Here is a 21,606-nt window from a genome sequence, read left to right on the forward strand (position 1 = left end):
ATATTTTCTTCTAACTGTTTGTATGGGTTGGTTCATTTGTATATGGAAATGTGTGCATGTGTGTCATGGGATGGGTGGAAAATTCAGAGAATAACTTTAGTTGTTGGTCTTTTCCCATCAACATGCTAGAGACAGGGTCTCTATTTTGCTATCTGTTTTGTTCATAGCTGGCGGGATTTCTCCTCTCTTCCTTTTATCTTGCCTTAAACCACTCGACTATAGGCATGTACTGTTGCAACTGACTTTATAAAGGGAGAGTTGCAAGGTGAGTACTTTATCTGTTAACCCATTTTTCTCAGCCGTAAAGTTTATTGAGTAGAGAGTTTTGGAGTGGGTCTGTTTTGAGGCACAGTCTCACTTTCTAACCCTGTCTGACCTGGGAACCATTATGTAGTCGATAGGCTAGGCCTGGAACTGAGAGACATCTACCTATCTCTGCCTCATGTGACCACACCTGGCTAAAAAGAGATGTTTACCATGGATTTAACACAGATATTAGCGGAAAGAAAGGACTTTTGGATAGTGTGGTCTGGTGAGCGAGCACCACACTTAAGAACTGACACAAAGCCATGTTTATAGTTCTGTTGACTTTGTAACTTCCATTTCAATGGGTCCTTAGGGAGTCTCTCTTGAGAAACTATGCCTCTCTCAGTTTTGCCACCTGTCTAAGCCTTGGGAGGTTTCTCTAAGGTCCTGATGTATAGGGGCGAGGCCGGGGGAGTTCCTTCTCTAAAACTAGGAATATGTTTGGGAGAGCTGGAAGTCTGGGACCAGGGCCTTTGGGAAGGGTTTCTTCAGATCCTGAGAGCCATCTCTTTCCACACCTGGGGCTGTGGTAATCCGTCCCAGCCACTGTGGACTTTTTTTTTTTTTTTTATAATGTTCTAGAGATACCTTGTGTTCCTCTTGTGCAATATTGTCAGATTAGCCTCCTTCTGAAAATGTATACTTTCTTTTAAAACTGAACCCATTGGTTTATATTAACTAGAGACTTGCTGTGGAATTTGGCGCAAATCTCCAGTCAATCTGGGATAGGTTTGTGCTTCAGGTGGAAGAAGCCAGGGCTGGGAACCACTGGACTGTTTCCCTTCAGCTAACCCGGTCCTGTCACTCTGGCCTCACTAGCCAATCAGGGAGTCGAGCGGACTCACCAGTCAGATGGGAGTGTTCTTCCTCCTGGCGCTAGGGTTCTGGTTCAGCTCTTATGATGAGGAAGTAGGAAGTTGGCTTCTTGTGCTGTACCTCATACGCTCTGCTGTGGGTTGAGTACTTGGCAGCTGCGCCATGGTGAGCAAGGGGCTTCTGTTCCCAGACCGGGAGGAGTGGCCGGCCATGGTGAGCGAGGGGCTGCTTTCCCCAGACTGGGTGGAGCGGCCGGCTGAGCCGGAACCGGGTGGTGGGTCCTCCCGAGGAGGGTGGGAGCCAGTGGCCAGAGGCAGAATTCAGTGTGGTCCTGCCTGGTCCTGTGCGAGCCTGCGAGTCCCACATGTTCCTTCCTGGTCCTGTGTGTCACGCGTGTATTCCTTTTTGATCCTGCGTGTCCTACGTGGCCCTTGCAACTCCCTGGGCTGGGGCTGAAGCCTCTGAATAACTTCTCTCCGTGGGCAGAGCATCTGTGTCTGTGCAGAGCATTGGGAACAAGACTTACAAATACCCTTGTTGTTGATGTCACTGTGAAGTGCTGGGGCCTGTAATGCTTGTATTGTCACTATGGAAGGCAGATTTGCCAAACTCAGAAAACCCTGGTCTCTGTAGAATCTTTAAGCAGTTCTGCATTTCAACATTTAGGTTTAGGATCCATCTGTAGTTAATTTTGTGGAGCTGGTAAAGGACATCTCCTGTGTAGAGTAGCACTCCACTGCTAAACTGTGATGTAGAAGAGTAGAATTGGTGGTAATAGAATTGATGGTATAGTGATTTACCCATTCTTAGGAGACATTAAGTCACAAAGTAGAATTAAGCTAAAGAAGGGCTGTCTCTCAGATATCCCTAAGATATGTATTATGCTAACTGTGCCTTTTAGAGATTAATATGATAAGATGTAAATACTTGTTCCCCAGGACTAACCAGCCTTCTAGGAACATTCCCATAACAAAGGAGAAAATGTAATTTACAGCCAGCCAAAAGGGTCCCCCCATTCCCTGCCCCCCTGTCAAAGAACCGGCCTCTAACATGCTGGTCACAGGGTCACAACCAGCATTAAGTCCTGGTGTGCTGCCATCATAGTCTAGAACAGCTGCATTTCCAGTCTTTTTGAACAGTGTTTTTGAGTCAAATTCTCTGATGTATATTGAGGACTTGAATCCTGTCTGTATCCCCACAGGGCATTCCCCTTACTACTGTCCTGACCAAGCACCATGAATTTTTTTTTTTTTTTTTTGGTTTCCCGAGACAGAGTTTCTCTGTGTAGCTTTGTACCTTTCCTAGAACTCCCTCTGTAGGCCAAGGAGGCTTCGAACTCACAGAGATCTGCCTGCAAAAGTCTGTCTCCCGAGTGCTGGGATTAAAGGCGTGGGCCACCACTGCCCAGCCAGCACCATGAATTCTTGTATTGCAGGTCTGTAGCACCACAGAGTTCTAAAGTAACCACTTTGAGTCACATAGTGGACTGTCCATTGCAGTAACAGGAAAGGACTTGTGTGTGGAGCATGGCATCTCCCTTCAGACCTGAAGAGGAGGAGGAACAGTGTCCTGTGTACACTGCAGGGCGAAACAGACTAGGCAATAGCTAGATCATGGGCTGGAGTTTAAGGCAGTGAGCTGCAGAGGTCTCCATCATAAAAAAGGACCCGCTGGGCAGGGGGAGTGACTTTCTGTGTAATTTAACTCCTGGTATTATTCCTTCCATGTGAATGAAGATAGGCAGAATTGGTGGGTGTACAATTTAGGGAGGGTAACTTGAAGTACTGAGTCTTCAGTTTCCAGTTAGGGAACTCCCCTGTGCAGATATGTGCAATCCTGGTTGACACAGTTAAGTCAGCTCAGAGTTTTGAGACACAGGCCATTGGCTTTAACTCCATGTGTCAGCTTATAGCACCCAGCAGCTGCCACTTTACATGGGAAAGTCATGCAGTGTCTTATGAATGGTATTCTCTCTAGCAGGGAAGTGCCTACTCTGTTGCAAAGTCAGTACTGCTAAGTGTTCTTCCAGTTATTTCTATCATTTTAAAAAGTCAATTAGTGTTATCATTTTTTCAGTTTCACTTTCTTTAAATGTATTATAGCTCTAATCTGTTTTCCAATGTTTCCTAGCCATTAAGAATTTCTTTCCAACTTTTCTTAGGTGCTATTTATTTATATACCTTTATAGAGCAATGGTTCTCAACATGATGGGTAGAGGCTCCCTTTAACAGCAGTAGCCTTAGACCATTGGAATACACAGATATTTTTTATTATAATTTATAACAGTAGCAAAATTTTAGTTATGAAGTAGCAGTGAAAATAATTTTATAGTTGGGTTCACCACCTGATAAAAGACTGTATTAAAGTATGACAGAATTAGGAATGTTGGGAACCACTGGTTTAGACCAATGTCTCCTGTAGCTCAAGTTTGTCTCATACTACATAATTGAGAATTGCTTTGAACACCAAATCCTGCCTCTGCTGCCCAGTGCTGGGAAGACAGTCCTGCAAATCCTTCCAGGCTGGGCCTTGACTGGTCAGTGAGATGGAAAATAGATCAGTGAATGAGTGCCCTCAACCTCTCTAGATTTCCTTGTGAAATTACAGATGAAGTGGGACCTGTGTAAGAGTTGAGTTCACTGACCCACAGTAAAGCAGGTGTAGTCACAGCACAGAAAGGGTTGGCAAGAAGGAGGTGAAAGCTTTTCTGCTGTGTCAGGAGTTTACATTAGCAATGAGTAGTGAGGTCATCGATTTTAGACATTCCATAAATGTCCTGACTGATCATTTCTCTGTTTCACAGACCAGACAATCAGGAATCTGGGTGAAGAACTGAATTTTTGTGAAACAAAATTACATTAGTTACACCAGTTCAACCTAAATAGAAGAACTGGATAAAATGGTGTGGCCCTGCCTAATGTGACTCTTTTCCAGGTTTAAGATGTACAGCCTGGGAGAAATGCATGAATAGTACTTAGTGTGCTCTATTACACATCCCTAGTCTCTGGAGCACATGCCCATAAAGCCTGTTTCAACTTTCCAACATAATTTTATGGGATTATTATTTCCTCATTTCCACTATCTCTTTCCTGGCTTCAAGCCCTCCCATAGACCCTTCATTGTGTTCTAATTCATGACCTGTTTCAGCTTTAACAACAGTTACTATTTGAATGTCACTTGTGTTTGGCGTCAGGACCTCTCAGCTCTGAAGCAAAGGGTTGGCTTCACTGGGCATTGAGTGTGTAATGGAATGTGCATGCAAAGGACCCAGTATCTTGAAAGAGGAATAGGAAGTGCTCTAGAGAATGGAATATTCTCTAAACTACAAGTTTCTCAGACTAGATACCTATCCAACCCTAGTGTGGAAGGGCAGAGCTGGGAAGGCTTGTGCTGTTTGAGTCATTGGATCTCTGCTCACCCAGTAGGGTAACTGCTAATGTCCTGAGATACAACTGGGTGGTCCTAACTAATGAGGACCTTTGGGAAGACTTAGCCATCAGTAGCACCAGTGGAAGGTGACTTCCAAGTTCTCTTTGGGATTCTTGTCTGCTTCTGATATAGGGAGCTCTAAGGAATACCATAGCTATGCCATGGTTAGTGTGGGGTCCGCTGTCCAGGAAGAGCAGGTTGGCTGAGCTGTCAGAGTCTGAACTTCTGGGACTGGGATAGACCATGAGCCAGACTGTGTTTCTGTTGGTCCCTGTAGTAACCTGGGCAGTGGCCCTTGGCCTCTGATCCTTACTGATCCAGGGAGTGTGGACTCCCTGGGCATGAGAAGGCTCTGCCACCCTGGCATGGGAGGCTATGATGCTTGTAATGTCACTGTCCAGTGTGCACACACAGGCTTTGCTTCTCTGACAGTGGGAGTCTAGGAAGACAGATTGGAAAACTGAAGGTCTGGTTTCTACAAGTTCTGGATGTTTACTTTTCCCTTTCAAGTTTGTCTTATAAATGTTACAGACAGTTTAGAAAATGGTAGAAAGAGGGTGATGGGGATCGTCCTTCAGCAATACATGATTAGAATGCTTTTAGCTTTCTGCTACTGCCAGCCACTGTGATGTGATTCAGTGAAGGTCAGTTTCAGGGGACAGAAGGAAGCTCTGAGCTACAGAGGTATCTTGGTTTGCATGGTTTTGGGGCAGGTGGATAGGGCAGAATTCACATCTAGTGACATTATGTGATTGGAATCAGACATTAAATTATTCTTCTACAGTGTTTTCTGTGTGGGCATCACTGGGGCTGGGTTTGCCTGAAAACACAAGGGAGCATGAAGGCTGCAGAGCTATAGCAGGGTCTGCAGGAGATCACCTCCCTTTGCAGAGAGAGCTCTAGAACATGGGGCCTCTCTTAGAGAAATATCAGTAGCTAGAGGGTCAGAAACAACAGTTTAAGGGTCACTTTGAGTTGAAAGTCGTGAGATCTGTGTTTATTTACTTTCTATACACATAGAGTCGTAGGCAGCTGCTTGCCTTTTATCTTGCCTTAAAAGCACTGGACTATAGGCATGCACTGTTGCAACTGGCTTTATAATGCAGAAGTAAAGGGGTAGTTGCAATATGAGTACTGTATCTGTTAACCCACTTTCTTAGTCCTGATGTTTACTAAGAAAAGTTTTTGGAGTGATCTTTTGGATAGTGTAGTCTTGTGAGGGAGAGCCACACTTAAGAATTGACAGAAAGCCATGTTTACAGTTCTGTTGATTTTGTAAATTCCATTTCAATGGGTCCTTAGGGAGTCTCTCTCTCTCTCTCTCTCTCTCTCTCTCTCTCTCTCTCTCTCTCTCTCTCTCTCCTCTCTCTCTCTCAGTCTCTCTGTTTCTGTCTCTCCTCTTCATTAACAAGATCATTTGGAGAGACACAGCCTCATGTTCTAACCCTGTCTGACCTGGAACTCACTATGTAGTAGATAGGCTAGACCTGGAACTCACAGACATCCACCTGCCTCTGCCTCCTATGTCCACACCTGGCTAAAAATAGATGTTTATCATGAATTTAGCACAGATATTATTAGAAAGAAAGGACTTTTGGATAGTGTAGTCTTGTGAGGGAGAGCCACACTTAAGAATTGACCGAAAGCCATGTTTACAGTTCTGTGAGTTTGTAAGTTCCATATTAATGGGTCCTTAGGGAGCCCCCCCCTCTCCTTCTCTCTGTCTTTCTGTCTCTCTGTCTCCCCCTTTCCTTCTCTTTGGTAAAAAAGATCATCAGTCAGTTCCTGAGGTGGCTTGGGTAGGATTCTGATTTAATGAAGTAAAAACATGGTCAGAAGGGTTCTGCACTCTGCCTTGCTCAACATGGAGTTCATAATCCTGTCCTGGGGATTCTCAGCAAATTGCTGCTTACATCTGGGAAAGGAGTAAGTCCATATTCCTATGTTTTATGTACTTTGTCTTCAAACATGGCTCATTGGTATTTGAGATATCATTAAAAAAAGGAATAGTGTCACTGTCTACACAGGCAGTCTACACAGCAAATTTTATTAATTTTGTGTAATGGCTAATATTGATTTTTACCTTGATAAGAGTCAGTCAAGGGACACTCTTCCAGTCACTCCTCTGAGGGCTTATCTAGATCATGTTATTCTCTGAGGTGTGCTTATGAGAGATTATCTTGTATATTAAGTTCATTGAGATTAGAAGACTCTTCTACCTTCTAGAATTGATAGCACCATTCCATTCCATGGATTTGGTACTGAATTATGTAATAATGACCAACATTCATCACCATCTGCTTCCTGACTATGGATACAGTGTGATCAACCACCATGGTTATTTCTTTTTATTGACTTTTAAAATTTTACATTTTGAGTGTCCATATGTTCACACCATGACACTCAGTAAAGTTGAGTAAGAAGTCACCACGGCCAGATATGGTGTCCCAACACTGTGATCACAAAACTTAGGAGGCAGAGGCTAGAGTTTGAGGGTTTGAACATCATCCAAGGGCTAAGTGTACAATGGTGTATGGAGGCAGGCCCCCAGGAACAGACAAGTCTATGGTGGGCTCAGGAAACTGTCCCATGCTATCTTCTACAGACCAGAGCAAGACGGTGGGCCTCTGGATAATCTCACCTCCAATGCTTATGGTGTCTTTTTCCATGAGGCTTGTGAACCTCAAGGTTGAAGTCATGGGAGATGTAAGTTCCAATTGCCTTAAAATTCAGTCTCACAACATTTCAGGGTGGCAGGATCTCAGGATGTGAGTGTAGAAGATGTAGGGAAGACTTTGTAGGCTGCTGATTGGATAGGGTTAATATCTTTCTGATCTTTCCCTGCTTACATTTCTGTGTCCTTGTCACTTGACTGAGGGCAAGGCAAGTTGGTTTGAGGTACAAACAGTAACTGCAAGGGTGGGAACAGGAGCACTTCCAGGCTCCATCAGTGCACCATCTCCAGGTCAGGACTAGATGGACCAGGCAGGAGAGACTCCAGGGAGCTGATACTGGATCTCAGAGAAATGAAGCACCTCCAGTGCCCTGGGGACGCTCAGGTTCTCTCCTGTCTCCTCTTGTCCTTTCCCATCTCCTTCATGTCTCCTCCTGTCTGCTGTGTTTATTCTTTACCCCTTTGTATCCCCTCAAATTCAGTAAGCTGTCAGGTAAAAGTAGAATCCACATACAGTAGACTGAAGGAATAGAAACTACCTTTGCTTGCTATGTGGGCAGAGCCCAGACAGTTTGGTCATTTGCTGGGATTTTTCTGCCTCGGTATCTTGCCTGCCAATCCAAGACTGCAGGGCTCATGAAGAGCTGATGACACTGTAACAGATTTGAAACACCTGCAGAGAGGCCCTGAGAGGTCAGTGAGTACAGTGGACACCTGAAGGGGTGGTAGGTTCTTGGACTGTAGGATGACCAAGGAGAGCCACAGTTGTGGAGTAGAACTGGGATGGTAGGCAAGCTGTGTGTGCTAGGGATGGCAGAGCCTGAAACATGGAGCTTCCACAGTCTCTGAGAGCCCAGAATACCATTAGAGTCTCAGAACTTGTACAGTATGATACAGGAAGCTCTTAGGTTTTGGTTTCCTTAAATGTGATTGATTATTTGCTATTCTCCTGTTCTCCCCTTTTTGAAAACAGTGGGCTCTTACTCATTTTTTTTTTCACAGAATATACATTTATGTGTCTGTAGACTTAATAAATGTTGAAATTTTTCAACACTTTGGGATTTAAGAAGGTGAGAGTGTTTTACATTATTAATATCATGATACTTTGTTGACCATGGCAGGAAAGGTCCTGTTTGATAGGTATGTACCATAAATTATGAATCAAGTGAACGTTTTCCCCCAAAGTTACTTTGAGTCAGGTTATTTTATCAGTTTAATAGAAATGAGACTACTTCACCACCCTGTTTGGTGCTCAAAACGGAAAGATCCTGGATATGAATTCATGGGCATCTGCGAGGCCTCCTTCTGAAACACATTTTTAATAGTGATCTTCACCATACAGGTTTGATTCCTCTTCTGTGTCACTAATGTACATTTCCTTACTGCTGTCTATTACACTGTCGTCAGCCCTGAAACCATACACAACCAACAAAAACAGACTCAGCAGGTTACCTTCATGTATTTCAGCATACTTACTCATACATACTTGACAAGGAAGAAGTTGGAAGGGAAACATTGGTAAAGGTATGGAGTGAAGAGAGAACAAGGGGAAAGTGATGCTGTATCTTTTAATTAAAATGTATAAGAATAAAACTTAAATAATAGAAGGGGCTAGAGAGATTACTCAGTAGACAGGATCACTGGATGTTGTTTCAGAGGATCCAAATTCCATTCCCAGAACCTACATGGTAGCTATTTGCTGTAACTCCAGTCCCAGGGATATCTTGCTCCCTTCTGGCCTCTGGGTACTTTGCAAAGACACATGCATGCAAAATACCCATATAACTAACATTTTTAAAAAAGTTAGAAGAAGGAAATAATGGAATTCTCTACAGCAATGTCACAGTCCTGAGACAGACAGCAGCCAGGGCTTGTTAAAATGAACTCTTGGTCAAAATGACCCTGTGTGGAAGCAGCTGTGGCCTTCTTCTGAGTCAGCCTGCTCTGAGACAAAAGAAGCCTTGTTCTTAGGTTATAGTAGCTCAGCAGAGCCATCCAACTAAGAGCAGTGACCACAGTGCTGATAGGTGACTTTTCCTTTGTGTTTTCTGTATTTGTATTCTCTCTCCATTGTCAGTGTGAGAATAGCAGAACTCTATATGAATGTTTACAGACTCCCCACGTAAAATACCCATGATTCTGTTGCTTAGGCAAAGCATTGCTTTGGAAATGACTCCCACATTCTCCTTGCCTCCTTCAGGTAAGAAATATTTCTCAGATCTTCTGTTTTACCTCTTGTGATGACTGTTTTTGGTACCTAAAACTGACTAGCTCTGGAATTAACTAATGCACAAATAATTGGGTAAGGATAAGAAAAGCTTTTAGGGGTGTGCCTTAAAGACTTTCTCTCTGAGTCGAAAGGAGACTCTACAACCAGTGGAGGAAAACTAGAAGTGAGGGGAGAGGAATGAATCTACTCACACCGTGCTCTTTCAGTCCATCTTTTTATTGTTCCAAGTAAGCATCATCTCTACAGCGAGGGTCCCGGCCTATATACATTTAAAAACAATAATTCTTTGGCAATGCAAGGAGAGGCTTCAAATTCATACACAGATCAATAACTATCAAGTTTCACTTATGACACAAGGTGGGAGTGGCTAGTGAAAGTTTTCTGGTGAGGTCAACTACGAATTAAATCCACAAAAGAAATCTGAGGTAGGAATTTCTGTGTTCAAACTACATTCCCTAAATGTGGCTACATGTAAGTTAAAAAAAAAAATCTATTAATCAGTGAAAATCATGAATAGGGTAAAACTGTCTTTTCCACCTGTTCTGCTTCCAAAGGGCTCTCATGAGTCATTTTTCCACAGGTGGGTTAAGCATCCTTGGTTACTAGGCAACCTGCCTAAGCAGTAGAGGAAGATATGCAACTTTTGGCCTGCTGTAGCACTTTTGCTATAATCAGTTGCTTAAAAGGAACTTCTTAGATCTAAAAATTACACCTATTGCTTAGTGATGCAGAATCAAGATAGAATTAAGCTTAATTTGTACAAGAAATAGAACCTGGCACCTTCCAGCCCCTCTGGCCATGGAGAAACAGGTTCTCAGAGGGTTCTTGGGAAAGTTTACTCATCTCCAGGTACTAGGAAATGGTTGATTACCTTTTCCACTATATCTCAGTGTTTACAAGCAATAAATCTCTAAGCTAAAGTCTTGTGTTAATAAACTGAGGTGAAAGTAAGTATAAGGAGTTAAGAGTTTAGGGTTAGTGAGGTTAATTCAGGATAGTTTTTCTTATCTTCAGGTGAGGTAAAGCCAGAGTACATTTCTATCTATCTAAGGGTTGCAAATCAACAATATATGCTCATACTTTGTCCTTGAATGTCTGAGAATGTCTGAAAATTTTGCCTGTGTAACTGTTTTCACACATAACTGTGGAAAGTTATCAATATACCCCAACTGCATAGGAGAAACTGTGCCCAATAATGATCAATTACACTGCTAGAAGCTCTTGTGAAATGAATTCCATGGTAGTAACATATGAGAAACCTACAATTTCACACAAGAAATTCACTGCAGGAAGCAGCCAATACATTGAAAAGGCAATAACTCCAAAACACCTTGCTTTTGGGCTTGTAACTCCTCTACCAGAGCCCCCATTTCTAACGGGTTGGACTTGTCAATGATGGCTGAATCCCCACTTCATATTTTTGTGGCTGACAGCACTTGGGTATACTTGTGAGAGATTATTCTTAATTAAAATTTTGAAATGGGAAGACCCTTCTTTAATCTGGATCTTCAAGGTAATTTGATCCACCTTCAATCTTGGCCAGACCTTCTGGTGGCAGCCTATATATATAAGAATTTTGAAGTAGGAAGCTCATTGTCTTTGCCTAGGAAGGTCATTCATTTATTCTCTTTAGAGCCCAATTCTCAGGAATTCTGGTGTATACTGAAGACCTTTCCAGACATCCAGCCTCAAGGATTGAAGATGTACTGAATTCTTGACCTTTCCATTGGTAGACAGCCAATGATGGAATAGCTGGACCACAGACTATGAGACATTCTAATAAATTCACTTTCTACCTACATAGGGAGACTGATTCTATCAGTTCTGTTCAAGCAGAGAACGTTACTAATACTTTTTTTGTTTTGTTTTGTTTTCACTTGCCCAGAGGAAGATGTTGTACCTAACAGTAGTGCTCATAAAGGAGCTTGTTTCATTTCTCTGTAAGAATTCAACTGATTGTGAAGACTACACTTCATATTGTTGTTAAATTGTCAAGAGATTGAAATGAATTTCAGGAATAAAACTCCTAAAGCAATGAAACCATCATCCAGCCTTCTGATGGAAGAAAGATCTATCTTGTCTGTGATCTGATTCCTGCTTTTCTCTCTTGGTTGTCTAAAGTCCCTTTGACAACCAGGTAAAAAGTACCTGAGTTCATCAGACCTCAGTGTGAAGCCATAAAACAGACATTTCATTTTGTGTCCTAAAATCTCTCTGTAACTGTTAATATTCTGGGCATCCTTCAACCTGGTAGAGAGGGGAATCACTCCACTCCACATTGTGTAATGGGCTGTGCAAGCTAGTCACGTGGTGTCCAGGAGGAAGAAGGGGAAGTGCCTGTGGAGTGCAGAAATATATATTATATATTATAACCAGCATCTATAGGTGCAGAGACTATTTCAGTATTTAGTATATGAGATATTTTGAATACACCTTCTGTCAGTGAGAAAACGTAGTGGCAGTTTCTTCATCATATTAGAGCACAGCTGTTCAGATGACCGAGTTGGAACTTTTCATGCATGCGTATATATGTCAGGTTGTCAGCATGACAGAAGTGACAGATGTTATTTTGTATTTTTAAAAACCAATTTGTTGTATATAATTTTTTTTAAATTTCTTTTGTGCAGATCAATTTTTAAACTCATGTAGGTAGATGTCTTTACACTTGTAACTAAAGAATGTCAGTGTTCAGCCAGGCAGCATAACAGAGCAGTTAGTTCAGTGCTGCAGCACTGAAGGACTGTCCAGTTCTGCTTTGCCCTGAAAGTGTCATCAATTTTGTGGTATGTTAAAAGTGTCATAGAAATTTTATATTGAGGATAAACCAAAATCAACACATCAGAGTTTCAAAAACTGGGGAAGGGTGAGCCCACTTGGCTTATATATAAGTGAACTTTGACCATATAAATATTAGATACCTGACTTCATAATTATGTTTGAAAGTATCATCAGATGTAATGCCAGAAGATAGTATAAAAGTATCAATCAGATGGTAATGCCGGCAATGTAGGTATCTCTGAAAGTATTTCTCAAAAACCATACATTAAATTTCTTTGAAGAAAGTATTATGGAATCAAGGCTGATTGATTTTAAATTTTGGTCAATCAAGATTTTTAGGTGATAAACATGGACTGTCCCTGAATTTAAATTTTGTCTTTTGACTGTCCTGATAACTTATTTCTGAATTATAAAAATAAGCTGCTTGACAATTGATGTACCAACTGAGTGTTTAATTTTCACATCGTAATTCAAATATATTAAAAATAATGTTGAACATTGACAGGTATTTTCACATATTCAACTTTAGTATGCTTAGAGTGAAATGGAGGAAGTAACTAAATGGGGACTAAAAATTGGCCTTTACTTTTAAATAATTTGTTATAAATCTTGGCAATAAAGATAAATTGATGTTTAAAAAAAAAAAAGGGTCAGCTATTTGAGCCAGGGGCAAGTGCTGTTGTAATGGAAATCTGTAGATCTAGAAAACGTCTGTGTCTTGGGTGGAAGGCAGGGCCAGGAACCACTCACTGTACAGAGTCTTTAAGCACACTGTTATCCTAAGGAAGGTGCTCTTGTCACTCAGGCCTCAGTAGCCAATCAGGCCCTCCAGTCTGACCTGCCAGTCAGAGGAGAGTAGTGGGGGTGGGCTTTCCAGGGCCAGGCTGCAGGCTTGTCTTTGTAACAGAGTGTATACCAGTGGTTTTGTGTGCTGCCTGTGCTGTTGGAAGGAGCAGAGGAGAGAGCATGGATGAGCTGGGAAGCAAGAGGCTGCTGTCCCTAGGTCAGGGGGAGCAAATGGTGAGCCTCAGAAGCCAGTGTGACAGACCTACCTGGGGTTGGGTGGGAACCTGTAGCCAGATTAACCTTCCTGTGAGGTACCATGTGGTCCTTGCAACTCCCTGCACCCAGGTGTAGGACTCTGAATAACATTGCTCTGTGGGCTGCCTCTGCTCAGAGCATTGGGAACAGGGAGCTATGTGTAGAAACATCTTTGTAGTCAAGGTCAACATGCTTTTCATGCAGTCATGGAAGGCAGCTCTTAAATTTGTAGAGGCCTAGTTTCTCTAATGAATTTGCAAATAATTTTATAGGGATTATAAATGGCATCTCTTGTGTTGAGTAGCACTCCCCTACTAAGCTGTGATGTAGAGGAGTAGAATTGGTGATATAAAGGATTTACCAATGCTTAGGAGGTAGTAAGTCATAGAGAGTAGAATTTAGCTAAGGGAGGCTTCCTCTAAAATTCCACAAAGATAAGTATATGCTAACCAGGCCTGTTAGAGTTTAAGATGATAGCATCCACATTTGTTCACCAGGATTGTCCAGACATTTGGCTCCAAACTATGACAAATGAGACACCCCTGATTTTCAAGCAGCCACTAGGTCCATCCTTGTATCAAAGAAGAGGCCTCTAACAAGCTGATCTAGAGGGCACTACAGGGTCACAACTAACCTTAAGGCCTGGTGTGTAATTAAGGTCTTAATTTTTTTCTTGAGAAAAGCATGGTTCTGACAGATGGACAAGGTGACACCTATTTGAATAGGAAAACACTATTGTGTTGAATGATGGCCTAATCAACAAGCCTTTTCCTCTAGGCCCTCACACAGAGAGAAGGAAGGTGCTTCAGAGAGCCAGAAAAGGCCTGGAGTCTAGGACTTGGGAGCTTTCACTAAGGACCTCATATATTGAGAATAAAATAGAGCTCCTTCTTTAAAACCAGGAGTATGCTAGGGAGAGCTGGTAATGATCTGGAGCCAGGATCTTTGTGAAGGGGTTGCTTCAGATCCTGAGAATACAACTCTTATTACCACATGGCACTATGGTTATCAATCCCAAAGCCACTGTGTGCTTAGCCAGTAATGTTTTTGAGGTTCTCTGTGTTCTCCTTATGCAGCAGTGTGTGAAATGCCTCCTCCTGAGTTTGCCTCATTGTATGGTAGTTTCTGCTGACTTCATAGAAGTCTCTCATTTTCTTCTATTTCCCACTGGAAGATGCTATTCTCCTTTGAAGTTTACTTGGCATGAGGCATAACTTGTACAAGACCTCCCCATACCAGCCTTTATTTTTTTCTGACTTCTACTTTTCCTACCCTTCTCCTCCCCTGGATGAGGAGGTGCCTTCTCATCTCCTGCACCTCTACCTCAGGACCCTGTCACTGAAGAATGACCTGCTGTTTCATGTTAGTGGTGTACTTAAGGAATAAATCTGGGATTATCTTTGCTGTGTGAGTTTCCCATCTGCCTAAGTGGCTAGACTTGCAATCTCCTAATTCTATTTAAATTGTTTAAAGTGTAACTGGAGCCTGTACCTAAAAGAAACTTAAGGATGACAAAATATGTGGAATGCAAAATCTGTTCCAGGCTGGCTCCTCATTGAGCATTAGTCAGAAATGGATGCACAGTATCATTAATAAATTTTTTCTTTTTTAATCTCAAGTGTATCGAGTGATTTCTCCTTTGGAAGGCATATTAATTCTTGAACAGCTGCACCTCCAGCTATTTAGAATTTTTTTTTTCTGAGAGAAACTCTTCTATATTGATTCAAGTGGCCTTGATTCCAGTATGTTGGTCCCCACAGTGATGACCTTGGTTTCCATGATCAAACATTATAAATTCTTAAATTAAATGACTCTACCACCTCAGTTTTAAAATTACCCATTTGTGTCATGTAGTTGACTATCCATTGCAGACACAGGAAAAGGATTTGCATGTGGAGTATGGCTTCTGCCTTCAGACAAGAATAGGAGGAATAGTTTATTGTGTGTACTTCAGGGGGAAACAGGGTTGGCAATCAGCTGCTGGAGTCACCATTATGAAAGAAGACCTTATTGTTTCAGGGTGAGTGATTTTGTATTTTTCCAGCATATTTTAATTCATATCATGAACACAGACCAAATTGGTGGGTGTACAATTTGAGAAAGTTAGTTTGAGCCAATGAATATTGAATTTCCAATTAGACAACTCTCCATTGCAGATATGTTCAGTCCTGCTTGACAGAATTATGTCAGCTTAGAAGATTGAGAAATAGACCATTGCCTGTAACTTGGTGTGTCAAGTTACAGATCTCAGTAGCCAACATATGCACATGGGCAAGATCACTCAGTCTCTTATTAAATGCATTTCCTCAACTAGGGAAGATTCTACTGTTTTTAAAAGTCAATATAGCTAATATAGCTAAGTTTTTTAATCTTAAAAATAAAGTACTTTTGTCATGCTAAAAGACAATTGTTATTATTTTTTTAATTTCATTTTCTTTAAGTGTATTTCTTCTGTCAGATATGACATCTTCATATGTCAGATATGAAGATCTTTTCCCATTCTGTAGGCTGTTGTTTTGTCTTATTGACTGTGTCCTTTGCCCTACAAAAGCTTTCAGGAAGTCCTGTTTATTAATTGTAGAGGGCTGATCTCCAAAATATATAAAGAATTCAAAAAACTAGACCTCAAAATATTGAACAATACAATTAAAAAGGGGCTACAGAGCTAAACAGGGAATTCTCAATAGAAGAATCACAAATGGTTGAAAGACTTTTAAGGAATTACTCAACATCCTTAGTCATCAGGGAAATGCAAATCAAAATGACTCTGAGATACCTTATTACACCTACAGAATGGCCATGATCAAAAATATTGAAGACAGCTTATGTTGGAGAGGATGTGGAACAAGGAGAACACTCCTCCACTGTTGATGGCAATGCAAACTTGTTCAGCCACTTTGGGAATCAGGATGGTCTTTTCTCAGAAAATTGGGAATCAGTCTACCTCAAGACCCAGCTACGCACTCTTAGGCATATACCCATGGATTATTCAATCATACCACAAGGAAACATGCTTAGCTATGTTCATAGCAACATTATTCATAATAACCAGAACCTGGAAACAACTTAGATACCACTCAACCAAACAATGGATAAAGAAAATATGGCATATATACACAATGGAGTACTACTCAGCAGTTAAAAAAAGATATCATAAAGTGTGCAGGCAAGTGAATGGAACCAGAAAAATAATCATCCTGAGTAAGGTAGCCCAGATCCAGAAGAATAAAGATAGTGTGTACTCACTCATAAGTGGATACTAGATGCATAAAAGCAAGGGATAACCAGACTACAACCCACATCTCCAGAGAAGCTAGCTAACAAAGAGAACCCTAAGAGGGACACATAGGTAGCCCAGAGATGGAGAAATAGATGAATTCTACATGAGCAAACTGAGGGTGTGTGTGTGTGTGTGTGGGTAATGGAGGGCAAGGAATGGGGTATGAGAACATAAGGAAATTGGAGGTTTGAGCTGAGTCATCATAGAGACTTTATCCAGTTACTGATGGAATCAGTTGCACAGATCCATGGCCAGGTCCCAGGCTGAGCTCTGGGAGTCCAATTGATGAGAGAGAGGAGGGATTCTATAAGCAAGGCACATTGAGATCATGATGGAAAAAATGTAGACATGCCCGCCAAACTAGTAGACACACATGAACTGTGAACCAATAGCTGAGGAGCCCCCATGTGACTAGACTGGGCCCTCTGGATATGGAAGACAGTTATTTAGCTTGAACTGTTTGGTGGGCCCCCAGGCAGGGTGATTGGTATCCATCCCTGGTGCATGAGCAGGCTTTTTGGATCCCAATGCCTAAGGTGTGATGCTGTGGGATGTTAATGTATGTCCTGTGGGAGCCCTTCTTGGGTTCCTTGTGGTGTTACCCAGCAGGTCTGCATAGAGGATGATTAGGACCATGGGCCTGAGTGCAGGTGTCTGAGATGGTCTGCACTTGGCTGTACTGGGGGATCGTCTGTATGTCAAGTTGCTCTGATTGGTCAATAAATAAAACCTGATTGGTTGTGGCTAGGCAGGAAGTATAGGCGGGACTAACAGAGAGGAGAAATAAAATAACAGGAAGGCAGAGAGAGACACTGCCAGCTGCCGCCATGACCAGCAGCATGTGAAGACACCGGTAAGCCACCAGCCACGTGGCAAAGTATAGATGTATGGAAATGGATTAATTTAAGCTATAAGAACAGTTAGCAAGAAGCCTGCCACGGCCATACAGTTTGTAAGCAATATAAGTCTCTGTGTTTACTGGGTTGGGTCTGAGTGGCTGTGGGACTGGCGGGTGACAAAGATTTGTCCTGACTGTGGGCAAGGCAGGAAAACTCTAGCTACAGTGTGACACCTTGGGCAGGCTTTTGCAGATGGGAGGGCTTTGGACCTGCCTCAACTGAATGTACCAGTCTCTGCTGATTGGAAACCTTGACTTGGAGGAGGTGGGAATGAGGGGCTAGTGGGGGGAAGGCTGAGGGATGGCAGGAGGGAGGAGGGGATATCTGTGATTGGTATGTAAAATGAATAGAAAATTTCTTAATAAAAATTTGAGAAATAGCACTATGTAGTTTCAGATGACAGTCCACTTGTGAAGCCAGCAGGAACTTTCAAGAAGACTGTTACTATTAAAGAGAACTCCCTTGCTTTACAGTAGATGCCTATCAGCCCTATGTGTAAGACCCCATCAGGTAAACCTTTAATTTATAGATGGATTGATCAAAGTGATTTCTAGTGCCATGTTGCAACTTCATACAGAGTCTGCAGCAAATCAGTTTGAAGAATGGCAGGGTCCAACCCAACTTAGAAGTCAAATATGGAAGGAATCACCCATGTTGTACTGGTTCTGGAAACAGGAAAGATGCACAATTAAATGGTCATGATTTCTTCCATGGCATCAGTTTAGCACTGTTGTACACTTTTTTTTTTGGCAGAGTCAGAAACTCTATGTGGAGGCTATGAGTGTTCATTGCATAAAGTTGTGAAGATGAAGCTGGGTTGCATTTTGAGACCATCAGATGTTGAAATACCCAAGCTATGGGACTTTTGCCATGGAAAGCTGCATACATGGAGTGGAAGTAGCAAAGGAGAGACATGTATAAAAAGTTGCAGTGTTAAAGATATCTAAGTCCTTTGAGAATGAAACCCCATGTATCTGAGACACAGCAATAGTATTTGGTGTTTGCCCTGCTGAGTTTTAGTCTTACCTTGGTCCAATCTTGCCTCACTGTGTCCCTATTCCTCTACTTCCTTTCTTTATTAAAATTTATTTTCTCTCACACAATACACCCCAAAATACATTTTCCCCTCCTTCCACTCCTTCTCTGTACCTCTCTCCCCTAAATCCCCTCCTCCTTCATTTCTCTTCACTAAAGGGCAGATCTCCCAGGCATATCAACAAAACATGACACAGCAAGTTATAGTATGATTAGCACAAACTCTCATATCAAGGCTGGCTTAGGCAACCCAGGAGGAAGGAAAGGATCTAAGAGTAGGGAAAATAGTCAGAGATACCTCCATTCCCACAAACACATCAAGGTAAAAAACCACAGCATGTATGCAGAGGACCTGGCACAGACCCATGCAGGACCCATGGTTGCTGCATGTGTCTCTTTGAGCCCCTTTGGTCCCTGCCTAGTTATTCTGTGGACATGTTCTCCTGGTGTCCTTGACCCTCTGGGTTCTACAGTCTACCCTTATGCAGGGTTCCCAGAGCTCCAGCTAATATTTGGATGAGGATCTCTGCATCTGCTCCCATCAGCTGCAGGAGGAGGCCTCTCTGATGACAATTGGACTGGGTACTAATCTATGATAATATAATATTGTTAGATATCAATTCATTCACTTTTTTTCTTTTTGGTCAGTTGTATTTGGTTCTACCCTAGTTCTCTGAGCCATCCAACTTCTGATTCCTGTTCATCCAAGCAGTGATGGGCATGGGCTCCCTCTTTGATCTTGGGCCTCAAGTTAATTCAGTAATTGGTTGATTACTTCACAAATTCCAAGACACCATTACCCCAGAATATCTTGCAGACAAGGTGAATGTGGGTTGAACATTTTTGTGGCTAGGCTGGTGTCCCATTCCTACCACTGGGAGCCTTATATGGCTAGTTCAGGCTCCATATTCTCAAATATTTGGAGTCCTTATTAGAGTCACCCTGAAAGCTTTCACAAAGTTTCTACCATACTAGGTTTCCACATCACCCCCTAAGAGCTCCTATATTGAACTCACTTTTTCCTATATTCTATCCCTCTGTCCTCTTCTTACTTGATATTTTCTGTTTCTGCTCCCAGTCCACCCATAAAAATCTATTCTATCTCCTCTTCCCAGGGAGATCCATGCATTCCCATGCCTCCACAACCATCCTGGTTACTTATCCTCTCTGGGTCTGTGGATTATATTGTTGGCATTGTTTACTTGACAGCTAATGTCTAATTATAAGTGAATAACATATCATGTTTGTCTATGTGGTTCTGGGTTGCCTCACTCAGAATAATAAACAACTTAAGAAACTAGACATCAACAAAAAAATGGTTCAATTAAAAATATGGTACATAGCTAAACATAATTCTTTGTTTTTATTTTATTTTATTTTACAATACCATTCAGTTCTACTTATCAGCCAAGGGTTCCTCTGTTCTCCCCCCTCCCACACCATCCCCTTCCCCCCAGCCCACCACCCATTCCTACCTCCTCCAGGGCAAAGCCTCCCCGAGGACTGAGATTAACCTGGTAGACTCAGTCCAGGCAATTCCAGTCCCCTCCTCCCAGACTGAGCCAAGCGTCCCTGCATAAGCCCCAGGTTTCAAACAGCCAACTCATGCAATGAGCACAGGACCTGGTCCCAGTGCCTAAATGCCTCCTAAACAGATCAAGCCAATCAACTGTCTCACCTCTTCAGAGGGCCTGATCCAGCTGGGGACCCTTAGCCCTTGGTTCATAGTTCATGTGTTTCCATTCATTTGGCTGTTTTTTTTTTTTTTCAGTAATTGAGTAAAACTGAAATTTATTATAAGTCACAGTCATTCTAGGGACCTCCATGCTATACATATAGCCTCCATGGTTCTATGGGTTGTGGTCTAATTGTTCTTTATTTTATATCTAGAATCCACTTATGAGTGAGTACATACCATGACTGTCTTTCTGGGTTTGGGTTACCTCACTGAGGATGATTTTTTTCTAGTTCCATCCATTTGCCTACAAATTTAATGCTTTCATTGTTTTTCTCTGTTGAGTAGTACTCCATTGTGGATAAATACCACATTTTTTTTTTCATACATTTTTCCATTGACAGGCATCTAGGTTGTTTCCAGATTCTGGCTATTACAAATAGTGCTGTTATGAACATAGCTGATCATGTATCTTTATGGTATGAATCAGCATTCCTTGGGTATATGCCCAAGAGTGGAATGGCTGGGTCTTGAGGTAGTTCGATTCCTAATTTTCTGAGAAACCGCCATATTGATTTCCACAGTGGTTGTACAAGCTTACATTCCCACCAACAGTGGAGGAGTGTTCCCTTTGCTCCATATCCTCTCCAACATTGACTGTCATTGGTGTTTTTGATCGTAGCCATTCTGACAGGTGTAAGGTGGTATCTCAGAGTCATTTTGATTTGCATTTCTCTGATGATTAAGGATGTTGATCATTTCTTTAAATGTCTTTCAGCCATTTGTGATTCTTGCTTTGTGAATTCTCTGTTTAGCTCTTTAGCCCATTTTTTAATTGGACTGTTCAGTATTTTGATGTCTAGTTTCTTGAGTTCTTTATATACTGTGGAGATCAATCCTCTGTCAGATGTGGAGTTGGTGTAGATCTTTTCCCATTCTGTTGGCTGTCTTTTTGTCTTATTGACTGTGTCTTTGCCCTGCAAAAGCTTCTCAATTTCGAGAGGTCCCATTTATTAATTGTTGTGCTCATGGTCTGTGTTGTTGGTGTTTTATTTAGGAAATGGTCTCCCTTGCCAAAGCGTTCAAGAGTGCTTTCTACTTTCTTTTCTATTAAGTTTAGTGTAACTGGATTTATGTTCAGGTCTTTGATCCACTTGGACTTGAGTTTTGTGCATGGTGACAGATATGGATCTATTTGTAATCTTTTACATATTGACATCCAGTTAAGCCAGCACCATTTGTTGAAGATACTTTCTTTTTTCCATTGTATAGTTTTGGCTTCTTTGTCAAAAATCAGGTGTTCATATGTGCATGGATTAATGTCAGGGTCTTCAATTTGATTCCATTGGTCCTTATGTTGGTTTTTATACCAGTACCAAGCTGTTTTTATTACTATAGCTCTATAGTAGAGTTTGAGGTCAGGGATGGTGATGCCTCCAAAGG

At 41.9% G+C, this 21,606-nt stretch overlaps 1 protein-coding gene across 2 annotated transcripts in view; it reads left to right on the forward strand.

Annotated features, from left to right (window-relative positions):
- Positions 1-1,199: 1,199 nt before the first annotated feature.
- LOC102910557 (uncharacterized) overlaps positions 1,200-21,606 on the forward strand; it is a 30,522-nt gene continuing 10,115 nt past the window's right edge. Inside the window, exon 1 of one of the 2 annotated variants that reach the window (XM_076573834.1) lies at positions 1,200-1,335. In XM_076573834.1, coding sequence (XP_076429949.1) covers positions 1,285-1,335 — 51 coding nt within the window. In that variant the 5' untranslated portion in view covers positions 1,200-1,284. The remainder of the gene's footprint in view (positions 1,336-21,606) is intronic. The other variant, XM_006998388.4, reaches the window with a different exon arrangement.

The sequence above is a fragment of the Peromyscus maniculatus genome, chromosome 6 (assembly GCF_049852395.1).
Source record: "Peromyscus maniculatus bairdii isolate BWxNUB_F1_BW_parent chromosome 6, HU_Pman_BW_mat_3.1, whole genome shotgun sequence".
Taxonomy (NCBI): Eukaryota; Metazoa; Chordata; class Mammalia; order Rodentia; family Cricetidae; genus Peromyscus; species Peromyscus maniculatus.